This window comes from Cryptomeria japonica, chromosome 8, assembly GCF_030272615.1.
Source record: "Cryptomeria japonica chromosome 8, Sugi_1.0, whole genome shotgun sequence".
Lineage (NCBI taxonomy): Eukaryota > Viridiplantae > Streptophyta > Pinopsida > Cupressales > Cupressaceae > Cryptomeria > Cryptomeria japonica.
In genome coordinates, this window is record NC_081412.1 from 720,864,052 (window position 1) to 720,881,987 (window position 17,936).

The 17,936-nt window shown below is 33.3% G+C and overlaps 1 protein-coding gene across 1 annotated transcript in view; it reads left to right on the plus strand.

Moving 5' to 3' along the window:
• Nucleotides 1-16,163, plus strand: part of LOC131074216 (NADPH-dependent aldo-keto reductase, chloroplastic) — a 40,118-nt gene extending 23,955 nt beyond the window's left edge. Inside the window, exons 5-8 of the mRNA XM_058010780.2 lie at nucleotides 14,668-14,755; nucleotides 14,856-15,083; nucleotides 15,281-15,535; nucleotides 15,628-16,163. Of these exons, the coding sequence (XP_057866763.1) occupies nucleotides 14,668-14,755; nucleotides 14,856-15,083; nucleotides 15,281-15,535; nucleotides 15,628-15,714 (658 nt within the window). The 3' untranslated portion in view covers nucleotides 15,715-16,163. The remainder of the gene's footprint in view (nucleotides 1-14,667; nucleotides 14,756-14,855; nucleotides 15,084-15,280; nucleotides 15,536-15,627) is intronic.
• The last annotated feature ends 1,773 nt before the right edge of the window (nucleotides 16,164-17,936 follow it).

Below are 17,936 nucleotides of genomic sequence, written 5' to 3' on the forward strand. Positions count from 1 at the left end.
TAATATCAATGATTATATTCATTGTATGATGCAGAAGACATCATTTCTTAACATATAGTCCTACTAGGCCTTGATATATATTCATTAACAACTAAGAACCATTCATTAACGAAAAATGTTCATTACTTATATTCAACAACATATATATTAAAATATTCATTATTAGTATTCATTAATATTCATTATTAACATTTATTAATATACGTACTAAAGTATTCATTAATATTCATTATTAACATTCATTAATATACATACTAAAATATTCATTATTAATGTTCATTAATATTCATTATTAACATTTATTAATACACATTAAAATATTCATTAACATATATATTAAATTTGCATTAATTACATTCATTAACATATATATTAAATATTCATTCATTAATATATATATTAAAATATTAATTACTTATATTCATTAACATCTACAGTAAATAAGCATTAAGTATATTCATTAACATATATAAAAATATTAATTCCTTACTTACCTGTTCTTAATCCCGCAACACCAGTTTCCGATCTATACTTGCCTTTGCTGTTCGTAGTTTCTGATCTGTACCCCTTCGCTGTTCGTAGTTTTTTTCCCATTTATAACTTGCCAAACCATAGGATGACACCTCTTCATATGCGATGGGACACCATCCATACTCAGCGGTTTGTCTTCATAACTAATCAAGTTATTTGCTATCGATCAGCATAATCACTGTTCTTGATGACTCATCATATCATTGCCATTAATGATGGGTTAGCATTAATCTTAATCATGTCCACTTATTAGATATTATCTACCGATATGTAGCAATACATTTATACGCTGCTATTCGTAAGGGCTAACAACTATTATTAATGACTGATGGATATCCTTGGGTAGTAGTAATTATCGCCAATGATCTGCCTATCATATTGTGTCTCCACTTGATAATGTCTGACCTTATTATGAGATCAGTCTGATAAGCAATGGAGACGTATGGTCATTATATCGATCGTCTTCATGAGCTGTTGATTCTCTTCATTTTGTCGACCTCTTTGATAGGAGATAACTATGGTATCACATCCTCTTATCACCCGATTTAATTAGTGACTCTTAATTATGGTTCAGTCAAACATTAATATTTTGATGTCTTATTTATGATGACTCCTACCATTTATCTTTGCCAGCTACGTATTTTCCACGGTTCTTGGATGACTTGAATCTTTCACTTATGTCCACATCCACAAAGTTTCTCTACTTTACCACAGTGCCTAAGTACGTAAATAATAATATATATATTAATATTTATTATTAATAATAAATATTAATATATATTAATTAAATAATAATATATTAATTGCATTAGTAATATTAATCGTATTAACAATATTAAATTCTATTTATAATAAAATGTGATTCACATATTACTAAATAATTTTTGTATAATAATTTTCAATATTAATTTGTGAATAATAATAATAATATTTAATAATTAAATATTAATGGATATTAATAATAATATTTAATAATTAAATATTAATAATTTCAAATAATCATTTGTTGATTGTATTAGTTTATAATAATAATTGTTTCATTTAGATTATAAATAACGAACAAGGAGGGGACATGACAGTCCGCCCTTCCCAAATTTGCTTGTCCTCAAGCAAATGTTTATTTTAATTTCCTCAACTAAGTCATCGACCAACATGAGTTTAAACAACACAAAGCATATACATGGGAAACACGAAGCATACACGTGGAAGGCACAGAGCATACACATGGAGAACACGAAGCATACATATATGCAAACACGGAGTATACATGTGAATACACACATTGTGAAATTTCTTTCTTGTTATGAGTCAATTCCATATTTAATTCCTAGTGGGATAAAAGGGATAAGCTACCTTAGGATTCCCGTAGCGCTTATCAGGCCCAAGGACGGTACATACCCCCTTGGCCCTCCTGCTAGAAGCCCTTTGTCAACTACAGTGGGTGGGCTACCTGACAGAGGCCTAGTTCCTGGCTTATCAGGCCCAAGGACGGTACATACCCCCTTGGCCCTCCTGCTAGAAGCCCTTTGTCAACTGCAGTGGGTGGGCTACCTGACAGAGGCCTAGTTCCTGCTATCCCTGTTGCCTAATTCCTCATTTATCTCACTGGGTTTGGATATGCAATTGTTTTATTCATTATCTTGGTAGTAACTTATATTATTAAGAATTTCAATTGGAATAAATGTAATGAGTCTGATTAGCCATATCGACAAAGAGGATAGATAGCACAATGTTTGGATACTTTCCTCAAGTATTAAATGGACTATGCTTAACTCCCTATTCGCCATTAATGAGAGAGAGGAGATTTAGACACAATGAGACGCCCGTAGCGCTTATCAGGCCCAAGGATGGTACACACCCCCTTGGCCCTCCTGACAGAAGCCCTTTGTCAACTGCAGTGGGTGGGCTACCTGACAGAGGCCTAGTTTCTGCTGACCTCATTGTTCTGTCTCTCTCCCACACTAGTGGTGAATGTGAAGTCTAAATTTCTTTAAGATTATACTGTTATCAATGAGACAATTCCACTATTTTAATTTGAATTACTCTAAAGTCATATCCATTCAATATCTATTTGGCTGATAATAATATATTTTAAATTCATCTTACAAGATAGAACCTTCGTTGCTTATCGGTCATGGTACTTGCCTCTGTTCATTGACTAGAATAATTCGTTGATTCAATCTTACCCTTCAGGATGGCAAGATCATTGCTCTGATACCATTTGTAATGTCCCCTACTAGGTTTGAGACTGTTGTAACCATAATTAATCTATTTCAACAGACTTATGACTTAAACTAAATTTATTAGGAGACAATTCTATCTTAACCTGACTAAAATCACGGATAACGTAATCTTCTTTCTTATGTTGAACTGATGATAATCCAATCTGAATTATTTTCTCAGTCTTACTTGTCATTCAGATTATTAAGTTCGGTACTTAGATTATTAGATTTAGTACGCAGATTATTAAATTATAATATTCAAATCATTGTATACCCAGATCGGTATGCTTAGCGGAACTATCTTTTATTACTATATAATAATATCAATGATTATATTCATTGTATGATGCAGAAGACATCATTTCTTAACATATAGTCCTACTAGGCCTTGATATATATTCATTAACAACTAAGAACCATTCATTAACGAAAAATGTTCATTACTTATATTCAACAACATATATATTAAAATATTCATTATTAGTATTCATTAATATTCATTATTAACATTTATTAATATACGTACTAAAGTATTCATTAATATTCATTATTAACATTCATTAATATACATACTAAAATATTCATTATTAATGTTCATTAATATTCATTATTAACATTTATTAATACACATTAAAATATTCATTAACATATATATTAAATTTGCATTAATTACATTCATTAACATATATATTAAATATTCATTCATTAATATATATATTAAAATATTAATTACTTATATTCATTAACATCTACAGTAAATAAGCATTAAGTATATTCATTAACATATATAAAAATATTAATTCCTTACTTACCTGTTCTTAATCCCGCAACACCAGTTTCCGATCTATACTTGCCTTTGCTGTTCGTAGTTTCTGATCTGTACCCCTTCGCTGTTCGTAGTTTTTTTCCCATTTATAACTTGCCAAACCATAGGATGACACCTCTTCATATGCGATGGGACACCATCCATACTCAGCGGTTTGTCTTCATAACTAATCAAGTTATTTGCTATCGATCAGCATAATCGCTGTTCTTGATGACTCATCATATCATTGCCATTAATGATGGGTTAGCATTAATCTTAATCATGTCCACTTATTAGATATTATCTACCGATATGTAGCAATACATTTATACGCTGCTATTCGTAAGGGCTAACAACTATTATTAATGACTGATGGATATCCTTGGGTAGTAGTAATTATCGCCAATGATCTGCCTATCATATTGTGTCTCCACTTGATAATGTCTGACCTTATTATGAGATCAGTCTGATAAGCAATGGAGACGTATGGTCATTATATCGATCGTCTTCATGAGCTGTTGATTCTCTTCATTTTGTCGACCTCTTTGATAGGAGATAACTATGGTATCACATCCTCTTATCACCCGATTTAATTAGTGACTCTTAATTATGGTTCAGTCAAACATTAATATTTTGATGTCTTATTTATGATGACTCCTACCATTTATCTTTGCCAGCTACGTATTTTCCACGGTTCTTGGATGACTTGAATCTTTCACTTATGTCCACATCCACAAAGTTTCTCTACTTTACCACAGTGCCTAAGTACGTAAATAATAATATATATATTAATATTTATTATTAATAATAAATATTAATATATATTAATTAAATAATAATATATTAATTGCATTAGTAATATTAATCGTATTAACAATATTAAATTCTATTTATAATAAAATGTGATTCACATATTACTAAATAATTTTTGTATAATAATTTTCAATATTAATTTGTGAATAATAATAATAATATTTAATAATTAAATATTAATGGATATTAATAATAATATTTAATAATTAAATATTAATAATTTCAAATAATCATTTGTTGATTGTATTAGTTTATAATAATAATTGTTTCATTTAGATTATAAATAACGAACAAGGAGGGGACATGACACCTTTCAAGCCAAATCCATCCACAAACATCAGTCCCCTTTGTGTTTCCAGCAAAACACATCAAACTGTTGAGCTATCCTACAGTCAAGACCTGACAACCAAATGATTGACGTCACGCCCACATGATCAAATCAAACAGCATTAGGGATTTCCTTATTTCAAGAGAGGATAGGATACTCAACATTCTATTTTGCGTTGATCGGAGAGAGTTGTAGCGATACGACTTTAGCCACGTCAACACAAGGGAGGACTAATTAAAAAGTAGGGAAATTTTAAATATTCATATGATAACATTGATAAGGCATTCACCATATACATTATAGAATCCTTAATACACAATATTAGAGTTGAATTGAGAGCTCACATGAGGGTCGAACAAATTAATAAATGCTAAAACACAAAATTTATTGTCAATGTGTGTATGATATGAAATTAAAAAATACAGCAAAATGTCCAAAGGTTGCAAGTTTGAACTACAAAATGACAAAGTTACAAAATCAAAATTGGAGATTGACTTCGAGCCATTGCCACTATGAGGGATTGCCTCATCCAATGGAACTCCAACCAATCCCTCCTGTGTCTTCTACTTATCAATAGGAGGTTGTCTTTGGGATCAACATCCCACCTTAAAGTTGGAGTTTGTCGATACTTCAAAGTTTGATGATTGTGAAGTTACAAATCACTATGCATGTCAGCCAACTTCTCTATTTGATAGAGTGGATGAAATTGTATATGAACAAATTCTTCTCTATAGTAGAGGAACTTGCAACTTGAGAGAGAAGGCAAATAGCGAGCATTCTCAACTTTGGTGTATACTTGTTGTGCCATGTCCACCATGCAATTGGATCAATTTGAGCTAATCTAGTTTTATTTATCTTCCCCTCTGGTTTCTTGATTGTTGGACCACGAAGATTAGTAAAGGCAAACCATTATGTGTTAAGTATAGTTGACTCCTTGCTTGAATACGTTTTTTGAAGGCCCTTCATAAACTCTTCTTTCACCTCTTTCTCATCACAAGGAGGCAACTTACTAGCCTTTGATGCATACCAATTGGGATTTAGAGCAAAGACTACCATATGAAGTAGGGTGTTCATAACATTCCAATGGTGCATCACAATGAGCTTAATATGTTGCTCATATAATCCCAAACTAGGATCCCTATTATAAATTGTTTGCTTCATCTGTGTTGGTGTAATTTATGACTCATGTAATTGCACTTTACTTGAAGTTGACTTAGTATAATGCATTTCATAGTAATTTGCATATGAGTCACTTAGGGAATTACATATCTAGGGATACGGTTGTAGGAGAAATTCCACCTTTGGTGGGTGTTCTAGCCTTTATTGGAATTATCTATTGTTTCTCCTACCTACCCTACCTACCCTTATATCTCATTGAGCTACATGTCATGATTGTGTGCTCTCTTTTCTCTATGGCCTTGCCTTTGTTAGCAGACTCATTTACATTGTATGTAATCCAGTTAGTCCAGTTGGGCATTTTGCATCTTGATGAGAATACGATTTGTTCTTGTCTATTTTGTTCTCTCTTGCTTTTGTGCTATTCATTGGCCTTTGGATCTTGGGTTGTTATAGGCAAATTCTTACATGGTATTAGAGCCATTAGAGTGCCATTGGTTTTTGCCATTTGAGAGAAATTTGGTGCAATTTGGGGTTTTGTATTTTGGAGTTTTCTATCGCAGGTTAATATTGGAGTTTGTTGGGTTAGATCTGAGGTTACCATTGGATTGAGGAGGTTCGAGAAAGTCAGAATTGCCTTTTGTTTCATCCAAATCCGACTCTGGAGGCCAAATCTAGAGCCATTTGAAGGTGGAGGGTGGTTACTTGTCCCAGGAGCGATCTGCAATTTTGGAGCACTTTGGCCAAAATCCGACATCGTCATCGTTGCTTAGAAGGCCCCAAAACCCCAAGATCGCCTATTCTTTTGTTGAAATTGGACTCTGTCACCCTAAGTTGAAAAAATCCCCCTCCTTGGTTGCCATACGGATGCAACAAGTACGATTTAAAAAAAATAATTTTTTTTTTCTGCGCTTTTTTTAATTTGTAGTTTTTTGTTTTTAAATTTTTAATTAAAAATTGAAATTATATTTGTTTTGGGGGCTTTTTGTTTTGTTTTATTTTTCAACAGACCTTGCAGCCTGTAGTGTACTTGTGGTACCACATGGTACCTACAGACTAAGTCACTGTATTCGGCGAATTTTTGCCATTAGGTTTGAAATTTGCCAAACTCAAAAACCCTCTATGAAATTTGTCAAAATTCAGAAGATATTTGTACGACAAAAGTGACAGATGACGTGTTTTGGTAAAAGCGTATTTTAAACTTGCGTTTTTTAGGTTTTTGTCTCTTTTTTTAATAAATAGGGTGCCGACCTATAGATGAATGCACAGGTCTCTATTCGTAGTGGATTTTTGTTTGAGCTTTTTCAATTGATTTGTTTTAAGCTCTGCATGAAGCCGGAAGATGCCGTCGCCGTCGCTTTGCCCGCGTCCACCATGCTTCGCCTGCCACAGCTAGAAGCCACCGTCGCCGTCGCTCTACCCACGTCCTCCACGCTCCACCCGCGTCCTCTTGACTTGCCCAGGCATTCCATTAATGACTTCTGTGTGCAATTTTTTTAATTTATTTGTTTAAACTTAAGGTATTCGATTCAAAATTTTTGGCTTTTGCAATGTTTTTTTTTTTTTTTTTAGGTTTTATTAACATGATATATATTTATTCGATTTTAATATTGTATTATGTAGTTTTTAGTTTTTTATTTTAGTGTAGTAATATTTAATATTTAATGTTTAATTCGATTCGAGTGTAGTACTATTTAATATTTAGTAGTTTCTTATTATAATTTTTAATATTATATTAATATTGTTTATTTTTCAGTTTTTTATTTTAGTATAGTAATTTCTATTTTGTTTTTAAAGTTAGTATTTCTTTTTTTTTGGTTAAAACATGAATATATTAAAATAAATGTTTTATTAAATTTTAGTTAATGATTTATATATATATATATATATATATATATATATATATATATATATATATATATATATATATATTTTCTGATTGGTAATGGGCCGAAGCCGATAAGGTGTACATACCCTACCCCCTTGTAGGATTTGAACTTGTGAGACCTCTTTCAAGAGCACAAGTTCTCCACCACTGGCCAACTCAAGTTGTACTTTAAATATTATTATTATTATTATTTTTCATTGACTCATGCAGATCATAATTAAATGGCTCCAAAAAAATTAGATTCCGAAGTATGAAAAAATGTGACTCGGAATGGTGTTCATCTCTTTTGTAACATGTGTAAGAAAACTTTTATTGGAAGTAAAACAAGGGCAAGAGACCACTTGCTTGGTCTTACTGTAGGTTCAGGTGGAGGTGTTGAAGCATGTCTAGACATGCCTGTCAAACTAACAACTGTTTTAGAGAAAGAACAATCCTCTTCAATTGTAGGAATGATGAAGAAGGCACAAAAAAAAAAAAGAATTGAAGAGGATGTGTCCAAGTTCACCTCTATTATGTTTTCTTCCAGTTTTCCCAAGGCCACAGGTGCATCAAAAGAAAGTGGAACATTGAATAGCTTTTGGAAACCAGTAGAAAAATAACAGGTGGATGATGCATTAGTTGATTTGTTCTATACAAGTGCCATCCCATTCAACGTGGCAAGAAACCCTCATTTTCGTAATGCAATCCAGAAAGTTGCAGAGTTTGGCAAAGGGTACACACCTCCAGGTTCAGAGGATTTCAGGACAACTCTTTTAGAGAGGTCAAAAGATAGAGTGATAACAAAATTATCTGAGGTCAAAGCCTCTTGGAAGGTAACAGGTTGCACTATCTTGAGTGATGGATGGTTAGATATATGTCAAAGGCCATTGATTAATGTTTTAGTAGCTTGCCCCGAAGGTGTTGTGTTTTTGAAAGTGATTGACACCATGAACCATGAGAAAACTTCAGAGTATATTTTTCAGATATTAGAGGAAGCCATTCTTGAAGTAGGGGCAGAAAATGTGGTTCAGGTGGTCATTGATAGTGCAACAAATTGTGTGGGAGATGGGAGGTTGATTGTAGAGAAATATCCACAAATATATTGGAGCCCATGTGCAACCCATTGTCTAGATTTGTTGCTTCATGACTTGGCCAAATTCCCATGGATACATGAAGCAATTCATTGAGAAAGAGCGGTTGCAATTTTGATTAGAAATCACCGTCTCACATTGAGCTTGTACATGCAACGTGCAACTAGGGAGTTGTTGAGGTCTTGTGACACAAGGTTTGCTTCATTTTATATCACTTTGAAAAGAGTGGTTGAAGAGAAAACAACTTTGAGATTAGTGATTTGTTCCAATGAGTGGGAAAGTTCAGCGCTTTCTAAAAGTGCTAAGAGAAATAACATAGAGCAGATAATTTTAAACAGCAGCTTTTGGGAAAGTGGAGCAAAGGTTTTGAATATATGTGGGCGAATTGTTGATGTTCTTCGCATGGTGGATGGTGACACTCCTTGCCTTGGCATGCTTAATGAAAGCATGGACAGTTCTAAGGAATCTATTTAGAGAGCACCCAATAATGTAGAAGCAGAGTACATGGAGATATGGGAGATAGTTGATGCCAGATGGAAAATGATGCACGCACCTTTACATGCAGCAGCTTGCTATTTGGAGCCTAAGTTATTTTGTATTGATAGACAAGGTGATTCTAAAATTATGTTAGGGCTTTATGAAGCCATTAGCAGGTTTGAACAAAATTGAACAACTTCAACTCTAATCAGAGACCAGTGCTGGAAATACAAGAGAGGAGAAGGGTTGTTTGGAATAGAAGCAGCCTAAGAAGATATGTTGCGAGCTGAGGTTTCTGCCTATAGATGGTGGATGAGCTATGGAGCACATACTCTTGAACTACAACGCTTTTCCATTCGAATTTTGAGTCAGGGAGCAAGTTCATCAGCTTGTGAGAGGAATTGGAGTTGCTTTGACCACATGCATTCCAAAAAGAGGAATAAGTTGCTGTCCGGAAAGTTGGGAGATCTTGTCTACATTCGCAACAATCTAAAATTGTTTATGAACAGATCAGCAAATGATTCCACATCTTCTTCACAACAACAAATTTCGGAAGACATAGTAGTTGGAGTTGAAGATGAGCCTGACTTTTTGGATGATGAAGCTACAACAGTTCAGCCATGTGCTCTTGATGACTTGGAACTTTTTTGAAGTTCTATAATCTTGTCTTTTGATTGTACCTTTTTGACTAAAAGACTTCTTCACATTCTTGATGACTTGTAGCCTTTTTGAAGTTCTAAAGTCTCCACTTTTGATTGCATCTTTTTGACAAAAAACATATCAGCAATCATGATTATTGTGATTTCAAATGTTTCTTATGGTATTTGAATGTTGCATCTTAGCTCATTGTATCTGAATGTTGCATCTTAAACTATTTGATAATTTATTGGAAATATTACTTATATTTTTTTTAAAAATAAAAATTATATGAGGCGAATTTAATGCCGATTTTTTTTTTTTGAACTTTTTGCTCTTGCCAAACTTAATCCGAATTTCATGGTTGCCAAATTTGAACACGAATTCGAACGTGGTGACTTAGCCTACACATACTGCAGGCCCTGTGTCCCGCAGACACCTGTGGGTACCACAAATTCGGCCCGCAGGGGTTTTGCCTGCAGTGGCAGGTATCACTTGCCACAGATGTGATAGGTGGCGCTGCCATCGCAGGATCCATTTTTAATTTTTTTTTAAATAAGTTCTTTTTAATAAAAAGTTTAAATTATATTTTTTAATAATATTTTTTTTATTATTTAGTTTTTTATCAAATAAAATTTTATTAACAATTTTTTAATAAAGTTTTTTAAAATATTTTTTTTCTTTATTATTATTTTAATAAAGTTTTCAATGTTTTTTTTCTTTGTTAATAATTTAATAAAGTTTTTTTTAAATATCAAATTTTTTTGTCTTTATTATTTATAAATTAAGTTTACTCATGCTTTTTTAATTAATTTTTTAAATCTTTTAAGAACAATTTTTTTCATTCAATAAGCAAAATTGGGAATTGGGAACAATTTTTCTTTTTGTCCACCTATCATACCTGTCTCGCAGGGTCTCCAACCGGTGGCCAAGGGGGGTTAGTTGCTCCTACTTGTTTCTTGGCAACATTCCAATCGAAGGCATCTTCATCTGCAGTCTTCTTCAAGGCATCTTTTTGATGGCATCATCTTCATGTTTCCAGATTTGCACTATGTCATGTTGTATTCTCTTGCATGAGCTATGTTTTACACACTAATATAAAGTGCCATTCTTCTTTGTACTTTGTCATTGATGACATATTGGATGTAATATTCCTGTACTCAGTAGATTGGGAAATATCTTGTGAGACTTGGTGTATGGCTCCAGTTGAGACTTAGATTGTGCAAATTTGTGCATGGCTACAGTAAAACTTAGATTGTACCAATTTGCCATTGATGAGCATCCAACTGATACTCAAATAGGTGTCTCCATGTTTTCTCTTCATCATGTTGTAGTGAGTGATTCGTCGTTCATTCTTCATCGGCATTGGTACTTGGTTTTGTCATACTTTGACAATCTTGGTGCAACATTGACTCCATTTCTTCCTAATAGGGAGGAATGTTGTTCGACATCATTGGACCATCTTTGCAGGAGATTTAACATTGAGGGGGGGCTTCATGGTCTTTCCTCTTCTCTCTTATGGGGGGGACGCTTTCCTCACATGAGGTTTTGTTCTTCTCATATATCATTAAGAGCATTGTGTGCTTTCATCTCTTTTTGGGGGGAGTTTTTTCCCATTGGGTTTTCCTCTCTTTTATGTTTGTGAAAGATTGCATTGCATTTCATTTGTACATTGGTACCTAACATGGCCTAGTAGTCGGGACCAATCTTACATTGTTAGCTTGAGTCAACATTCCTCTAAGTTGCATTTAAGGGGGAGTGTTGGTGTAAATTTCATTTGTATATTGGTACCTAACATGGCCTAGTAGTTGGGACCAATCTTACATTGTTAGCTTGAGTCAACATTCCTCTAAGTTGCATTTAAGGGGGAGTGTTGGTGTAATTTATGTCTCATGTAATTACACTTTACTTAAGTTGACTTAGGATAATGCATTCCATAGTAATTTGCATTTGAAACACGTAGGGAATTGCATATCTAGGGATATGGTTGTAGGAGAAATTCCACCTTTGGTGGGTGATCCACCTTTAATGGAATTATCTATTGTTTCTCCTACCTACCCCTGCCTACTCTTGTATCTCATTGAGCCACATGTCATGATTGTGTGCTCTCTTTTCCCTATGGCCTTGTCTTTATTAATCAGGTTCATTTACATTGTATTTAATCCAGTTGGTTCAATTGGACATTTTGCATCTTGATGGGAATACAGTTTGTTCTTGTCTATTTTGTTCTCTCTTGCTTTTGTGCTATTCATTAGCCTTTGGATCTTGGGTTGCTATAAGCAACTTCTTACAATTTGCCCAAGCATGCTATCAAATTTTCTCATAAATCTTTCCAAGAATAGGAGAGTTCATATCAGTATATCTAATGACATCTACAATAGGTGAGATGAAAGAACAAGCATATTTCCAAACAAAAAAACAAGTTAGAAAATTAGTGTTAGTGTGAATGAGGTTGCTTCCTATCTACTCATTAGTGAGAACCTATTCACATGTTAACGTAGGTCCTAGGTGTCATTATCTAAGTTAGTTATAATGGGGCCATGTTCACCTCATTTACTTATAGTTATCTAGGCATTTAATATTTGCATCATGCATTTAATGTTTGTATTAAGGGTAGTTGTGCTATGTGCATACCTCATTATACCTTGCCTATATAAGCCATCCTCTCATTGTACATTACATATTCAACCGTTATTCAATCTATGCATTATTATGCAAGTTATCTTGCCATTCTCTCTTGTGGAAGCTATTTTTGTGTAGCAGGGATTCTGGGGTAAGCTATTTTCTCTAGATGATCCCGTTTCAGATTGTAATGTGCCTCTTCACTTTTCAGAAAGGATACCCTATGCTTGTGATTCTATTCAGGAATTTGATTCTTTATTGTACTTTGAAACTTTGGAAGATGAGGATGAGGTTGCTTTATTGGTTCTTGATTCTTCTTCAGATATAGTTGATGTACCGTCACTTCCATTGATTTCTTGTGCAAAGTCATTTGAGACTTCCACCATTCCTATTCATCAGGACCATCATTGCCTTTCAGATTTGGAGAACACATTTGAATGGTTAACTCTCCTCTTTGATGACAACCATTGCACTCTTGTTGTCAAACTATATTCGTCTTTGGAGCTTGTTCAACTTCGGTTTCCGCATAGTTTCAGTTTGTCACCTTCATCTTTGATTGGGCATGTACTTGATTGGATTGTGGCATCATCTTTCATGGACAAGGAGACACATGAGCAGTTTTCAGAGACATCATCATCATTCTTCATGCTTCTATCTTTCAAAGCATATCTTGAATGGGAAGCATTCCTGCATTTGTAGCTTTGGTTTTTTTTTTCATTATTTTGTCTTATTGAGTCTAGATTTGTTACGTCTGCTGTGGGATTTTTTTGTTGCGGTGGGTACTGTGATGCTTTTGATTACAATGAGAGGAGTTTGGATTGCCAAATTGTCTTGTTTCTCTCTAGTATTGTTTGGGTGGTTTGTGATCCTTTTTGATTTGGTTTGAGAGGTAGAAGCTTGCATTTTGAAAGAAATTATTTTCTCCTTGATTTAATAAGTGGATTTCAACATTTCAATGAATAATCTGTTTCAGAACTTTATTAGTTCAGCAAACAGAAACAGTTATCACTGGACCATCGAGGGGACCTCATTATTTGGTCTAGAGATACTGCCTGAACAATCTTGACAGATCAAACCGTTCTTTTTCCCAAAATTCTAACCAGCTTAGTGATAGAGCAATGATGTGTTGATGCATTGAGCCTCTGATGTAGTTCAATTTTTTAAAATATTTTTAGGGATGAGCAATGTAGTCTGTTTAGGTAAGGCATAAAGTCTTCAACATGTTCGTACAAATCTTTGCATACTTTTTCATGGCATCCGTTTCTACTGAATTGTGAAGGCTATGAGCCATTATAGGAGGTTCTTTTCTTATTTAGGAGCCTGGTTTTGCTTTGGGCATGCTTTTGGTAGTAGTTCTCATTGTATGGCAAGTTGGCCATGGATGATAGGCACATTTGGAGCTTTTATGGTTCAATTTTTTGTAAAAATATTGTTTTGGCTCAGTCTCTAGTCTTTTACTGTTTAAGTAGCTTAAAAGATATATGGTCATAATTTGGGTTGAAGACAGCTTAATGATCCAATGGTCTATGCTCTATATAGTTAAAGTGTTGTGAAGTTATAAATCATAAAAACTCGATGAATCAAGAACTAATATTGTTTATTCTGTATTTCCATGATATATGTTCTGAATATTATCATTGCCATTTTACTTCTTTGACGTACTTGTGTATTTGATTTGTTTAGATACTGCCTACACCCAGAAATTATCATCTACATGTATTGCTTTTTTTTCTTCCATTTGGTAACCTGGAAAATATTGGTGTGGACCGAGCTGGTTGAGACCACAAACAGTGGATCTCAGCCTCAGCATTAATGCAAATAGTCTAAATCTGTGAGCACATCAGTCTGGCAGGGGCACAATGCATGTGAGCTCAATTGCCCGACAATGGTTTGAACCTAGGTGACAACAACAGTGCCATATTTTAACTATTCCACCGTTTTCTTAATGGCCTGTGCATTTATTGCTTGCTAGAAAAAGTAAGGTATTGCAGTTTTAATATGTAAAAAATCCTCTGAAACATCTCTTATACGATTAATTATCACACTATCAACACATTTGGCTTTGTCTACTATAATCATTGACTACATGCTTGTTCCTAGAAGAAAAAAATAATTGCAAGCATTTTCAAATTCACTTGTCTTGCGTTCACATATTACAGGGTCAGTGATTGTGCCCCTGGAAAGGTGGCAGGAGCCTTGGATAGTACTTTGCAAGACCTGCAGTTGGACTATATTGATCTTTACCTTGTATGTAAATTTTATCTGCCTTTTTAATTATTTGTTTACCTTGAATTGATTTTTATGTAGCTTGGTAAGTACAGCCATAACATTCATTTGCGTGCAATAGATGCATTGGCCAAATGCTGATATTCCCAGCACATGGAAAGCAATGGAGAAACTTGTAGATACTGGAAAAGTCCGTGCTATTGGTGTAAGCAATTTTTCTTCCAAGAAGTTGCAGGATATGCTTGCCTATGCAATAGTGGTGCCAGCTGTGAACCAGGTTGAGCGCCATCCGGTGTGGCAGCAGCACAATCTTCAAGCTTTTTGCAAGTCTAAGGGCATTCATGTATCGGTAAGTATGCTTTGATGTGAAACAATGTCTGCTATTGAATATTGTTGACCTGTTCTAGGAGTCTTTGAAGTATCAGAACAAGCTGTGTATTATTGGCTTGCCAAAACATGGCGTATCAAATTCAATGCAGGAGGTGAATTTGATATTAAGTTTTCCAATGTTTTCGTTAGTTTTTTGATATTTTCTCATGATTACAGGCATACTCTCCACTGGGCTCTCCAGGTACTGAATGGTTTAAAGTGAAAGTAAAAATTCTAGAGCATCCTGTGCTGAAGCAAGTGGCAAAAGAATTGGGCAAGACGCCTGCACAAGTTGCACTTCGCTGGGGTGTACAAAGTGGTTATAGTGTGCTTCCAAAAAGCAGCAGTGAAGATAGAATCAAAGAAAATCTTGATGTATTTGATTGGTCAATCCCTCAAGAGTTATTTGATAAGTTTTCCCAAATTGAACAGGTATGCAGCACTAGTCAGCACTAATTAATTGCCATTTGCTTTCTAACATTATTTTTATGTCAATGTTAAGGCTTAATTGTCTGCTCTCTCAGGTAAGGTTGCTTCGAGGAGATTTTCTTGCCAACCCAACACGTGGCCCATTCAAAAGTTTGGAGGAACTTTGGGATGGAGAAATCTGAGACAATTTATATGTTCAGACTCGGCCTTGTCTACAAATAGGGAAGAGGAAATCCTCGATGCATTTGCCTGGGTTACCTTCCCGGGCTTCATCTAGTTATGTTTGCAATTTTTTTTTGGCGTCCGTTTTTAACGATAGCACTTTTCTAGATGTAGTTTTTTGCATTGTTTTGACGTCTTTTGATCGTTTAAGAACATTATTATAGTTTAGCTACTCATTTTTATCAGTTCAAGCGATAGATATTAGAGATCAAATGGGTAGTTGGAGCTTTAGCATAAAGGAAGATGTAGTGCACCAAGGAATGGAGAAATCTATAATAGATTTTGAGGAATCAACAGAAAATAGCCTGAGAAAAAATCTGTACAAGTTATATAATTTGAAACTGCAGCTGACTGAAACTTGTCTATCATTTGTATGTTATTTTGATATATATATATATTTAATAAACTATATGTGGATTTAGTTAAAAATCTGTACAAGTTATATAATTTGAACCTGCAGCTGACTGAAACTTGTCTATCATTTGTATGTTATTTTGATAAATATATATATTTAATAAACTATATGTGGATTTAGTTTTAACATACATTTTCCCTTTTCCATAAGCTATAAATGTCTAGTTAAGTCGTACAAATAAAATTAGCTTCACAAGCACTGAAATTAAATTTAAATATGGTTTGCTTGTGTAGCTTGCTATATAGTAGTAACAAGTATATATTCTCATTGTAGTTGGCAAAGTTAAGGAAATATTATAATATGAATGAGATATATAAAACAGTTTTCAGTAGTAACCATAACCAAAGTAAACGTTAAGAGGCAGCGTTTCCTATCAAATTTAATGCCTATTTAGTGGACAAAAGGCTCTGTTTGGAAAGATAAGATGTGGCTGGGAATGAGTGATTTTTTTAGTGGCTAATATTTGTGAATTGGTTATTTTTTGAAAGTTGGGAATCAGAATTTTGTTAATAAGTTCAATTTTTAAGGTGACCCAAATTGTCATATTTTTACAAATTTTTATTTTAATGTTATTTAAATCATCAGAGAATTTATTTAATTAATTTTTTTTAATTCAAAGATTTGCCACAATATTCGATACATGATTGGATCAAATTCGCCAACAATTTATAATATATTGTAGAAATCTAAATTAATTCACCACTAATATGTCATATATATTAGTTACTTTAGGGTTATATCATGGGGGTTGAAATTGCTTTTGAATTGTTGACCTCAATGAAAATCAATATTCGTCAAGATTTTATACCATTTTTTGAGAGGGGGTTTCTTAAAGGTATCACTGCTCGGAATGTGGTTTATATATATAATTAATTCATCTAAATGTTTAATGGAATTTAAAAAAATGTATTTATGTCTATATAATAAAAAAAAATAATTATACTAAATAAAAAAATATCTTTAATATATAAAAAATAAAAAATAATAACATAATATAATGGATCAAATATTTAGTAATTAATAAATTAAAAAAATTAACAAAAAGTTACTTTAAAAAAATAAAATAAATTTCAGACCTTTATATCAAATTGTTATTTTATGAAATGTAGGAAGTACATGTCACCGTGACTGTATATCCTTTATGTCATCTTTCATGTGAAGATTTATAGGTCAATTTTGGCCACAAATGCTTACAAACTCAGCGAAGCTAATTCCGTTTCATTCAAACTTCAACATGAAAGGCACCCTAGTTAACGGTACGTAATTGAGGAAAATGATAGGGACGCACCTTTTTATGGTCGAAGGAAGTTAATTACCAAGTTAACCAAATTAATTACTATATGACCATCCAAGTGAGAAATGTCATGAACATGCACTAGAATGGTAATAATGTGATAATTCTTATAAAGTGGGTGATAAGTTTAACTTTTGTAACATACACAGATTATAACAGGAAATATAATTAAGTATATAATGTATATGAGAGTGACGAGTTGTATAATGTGAAAAAATATTAGTCAAACTTTGATACAACACTCTTTTAAGATTGATTTTACTCTCTTTAAGATTGCTTTAAATTATTAGAGGTATCATTAATTGAATATATTTCTTTGATGAAAATTCAATTTGTGATTGTTTCTAAAGGTGAACAAATAAGTTGTTTGACAAAAGGCTCTTGAAGAATATCAATAGCTGTTGAATTATATTGTATGTCAAATTTTTCATGTTGTACTAGCTCAAGAATGTAATGCATATTTATTTTTATGT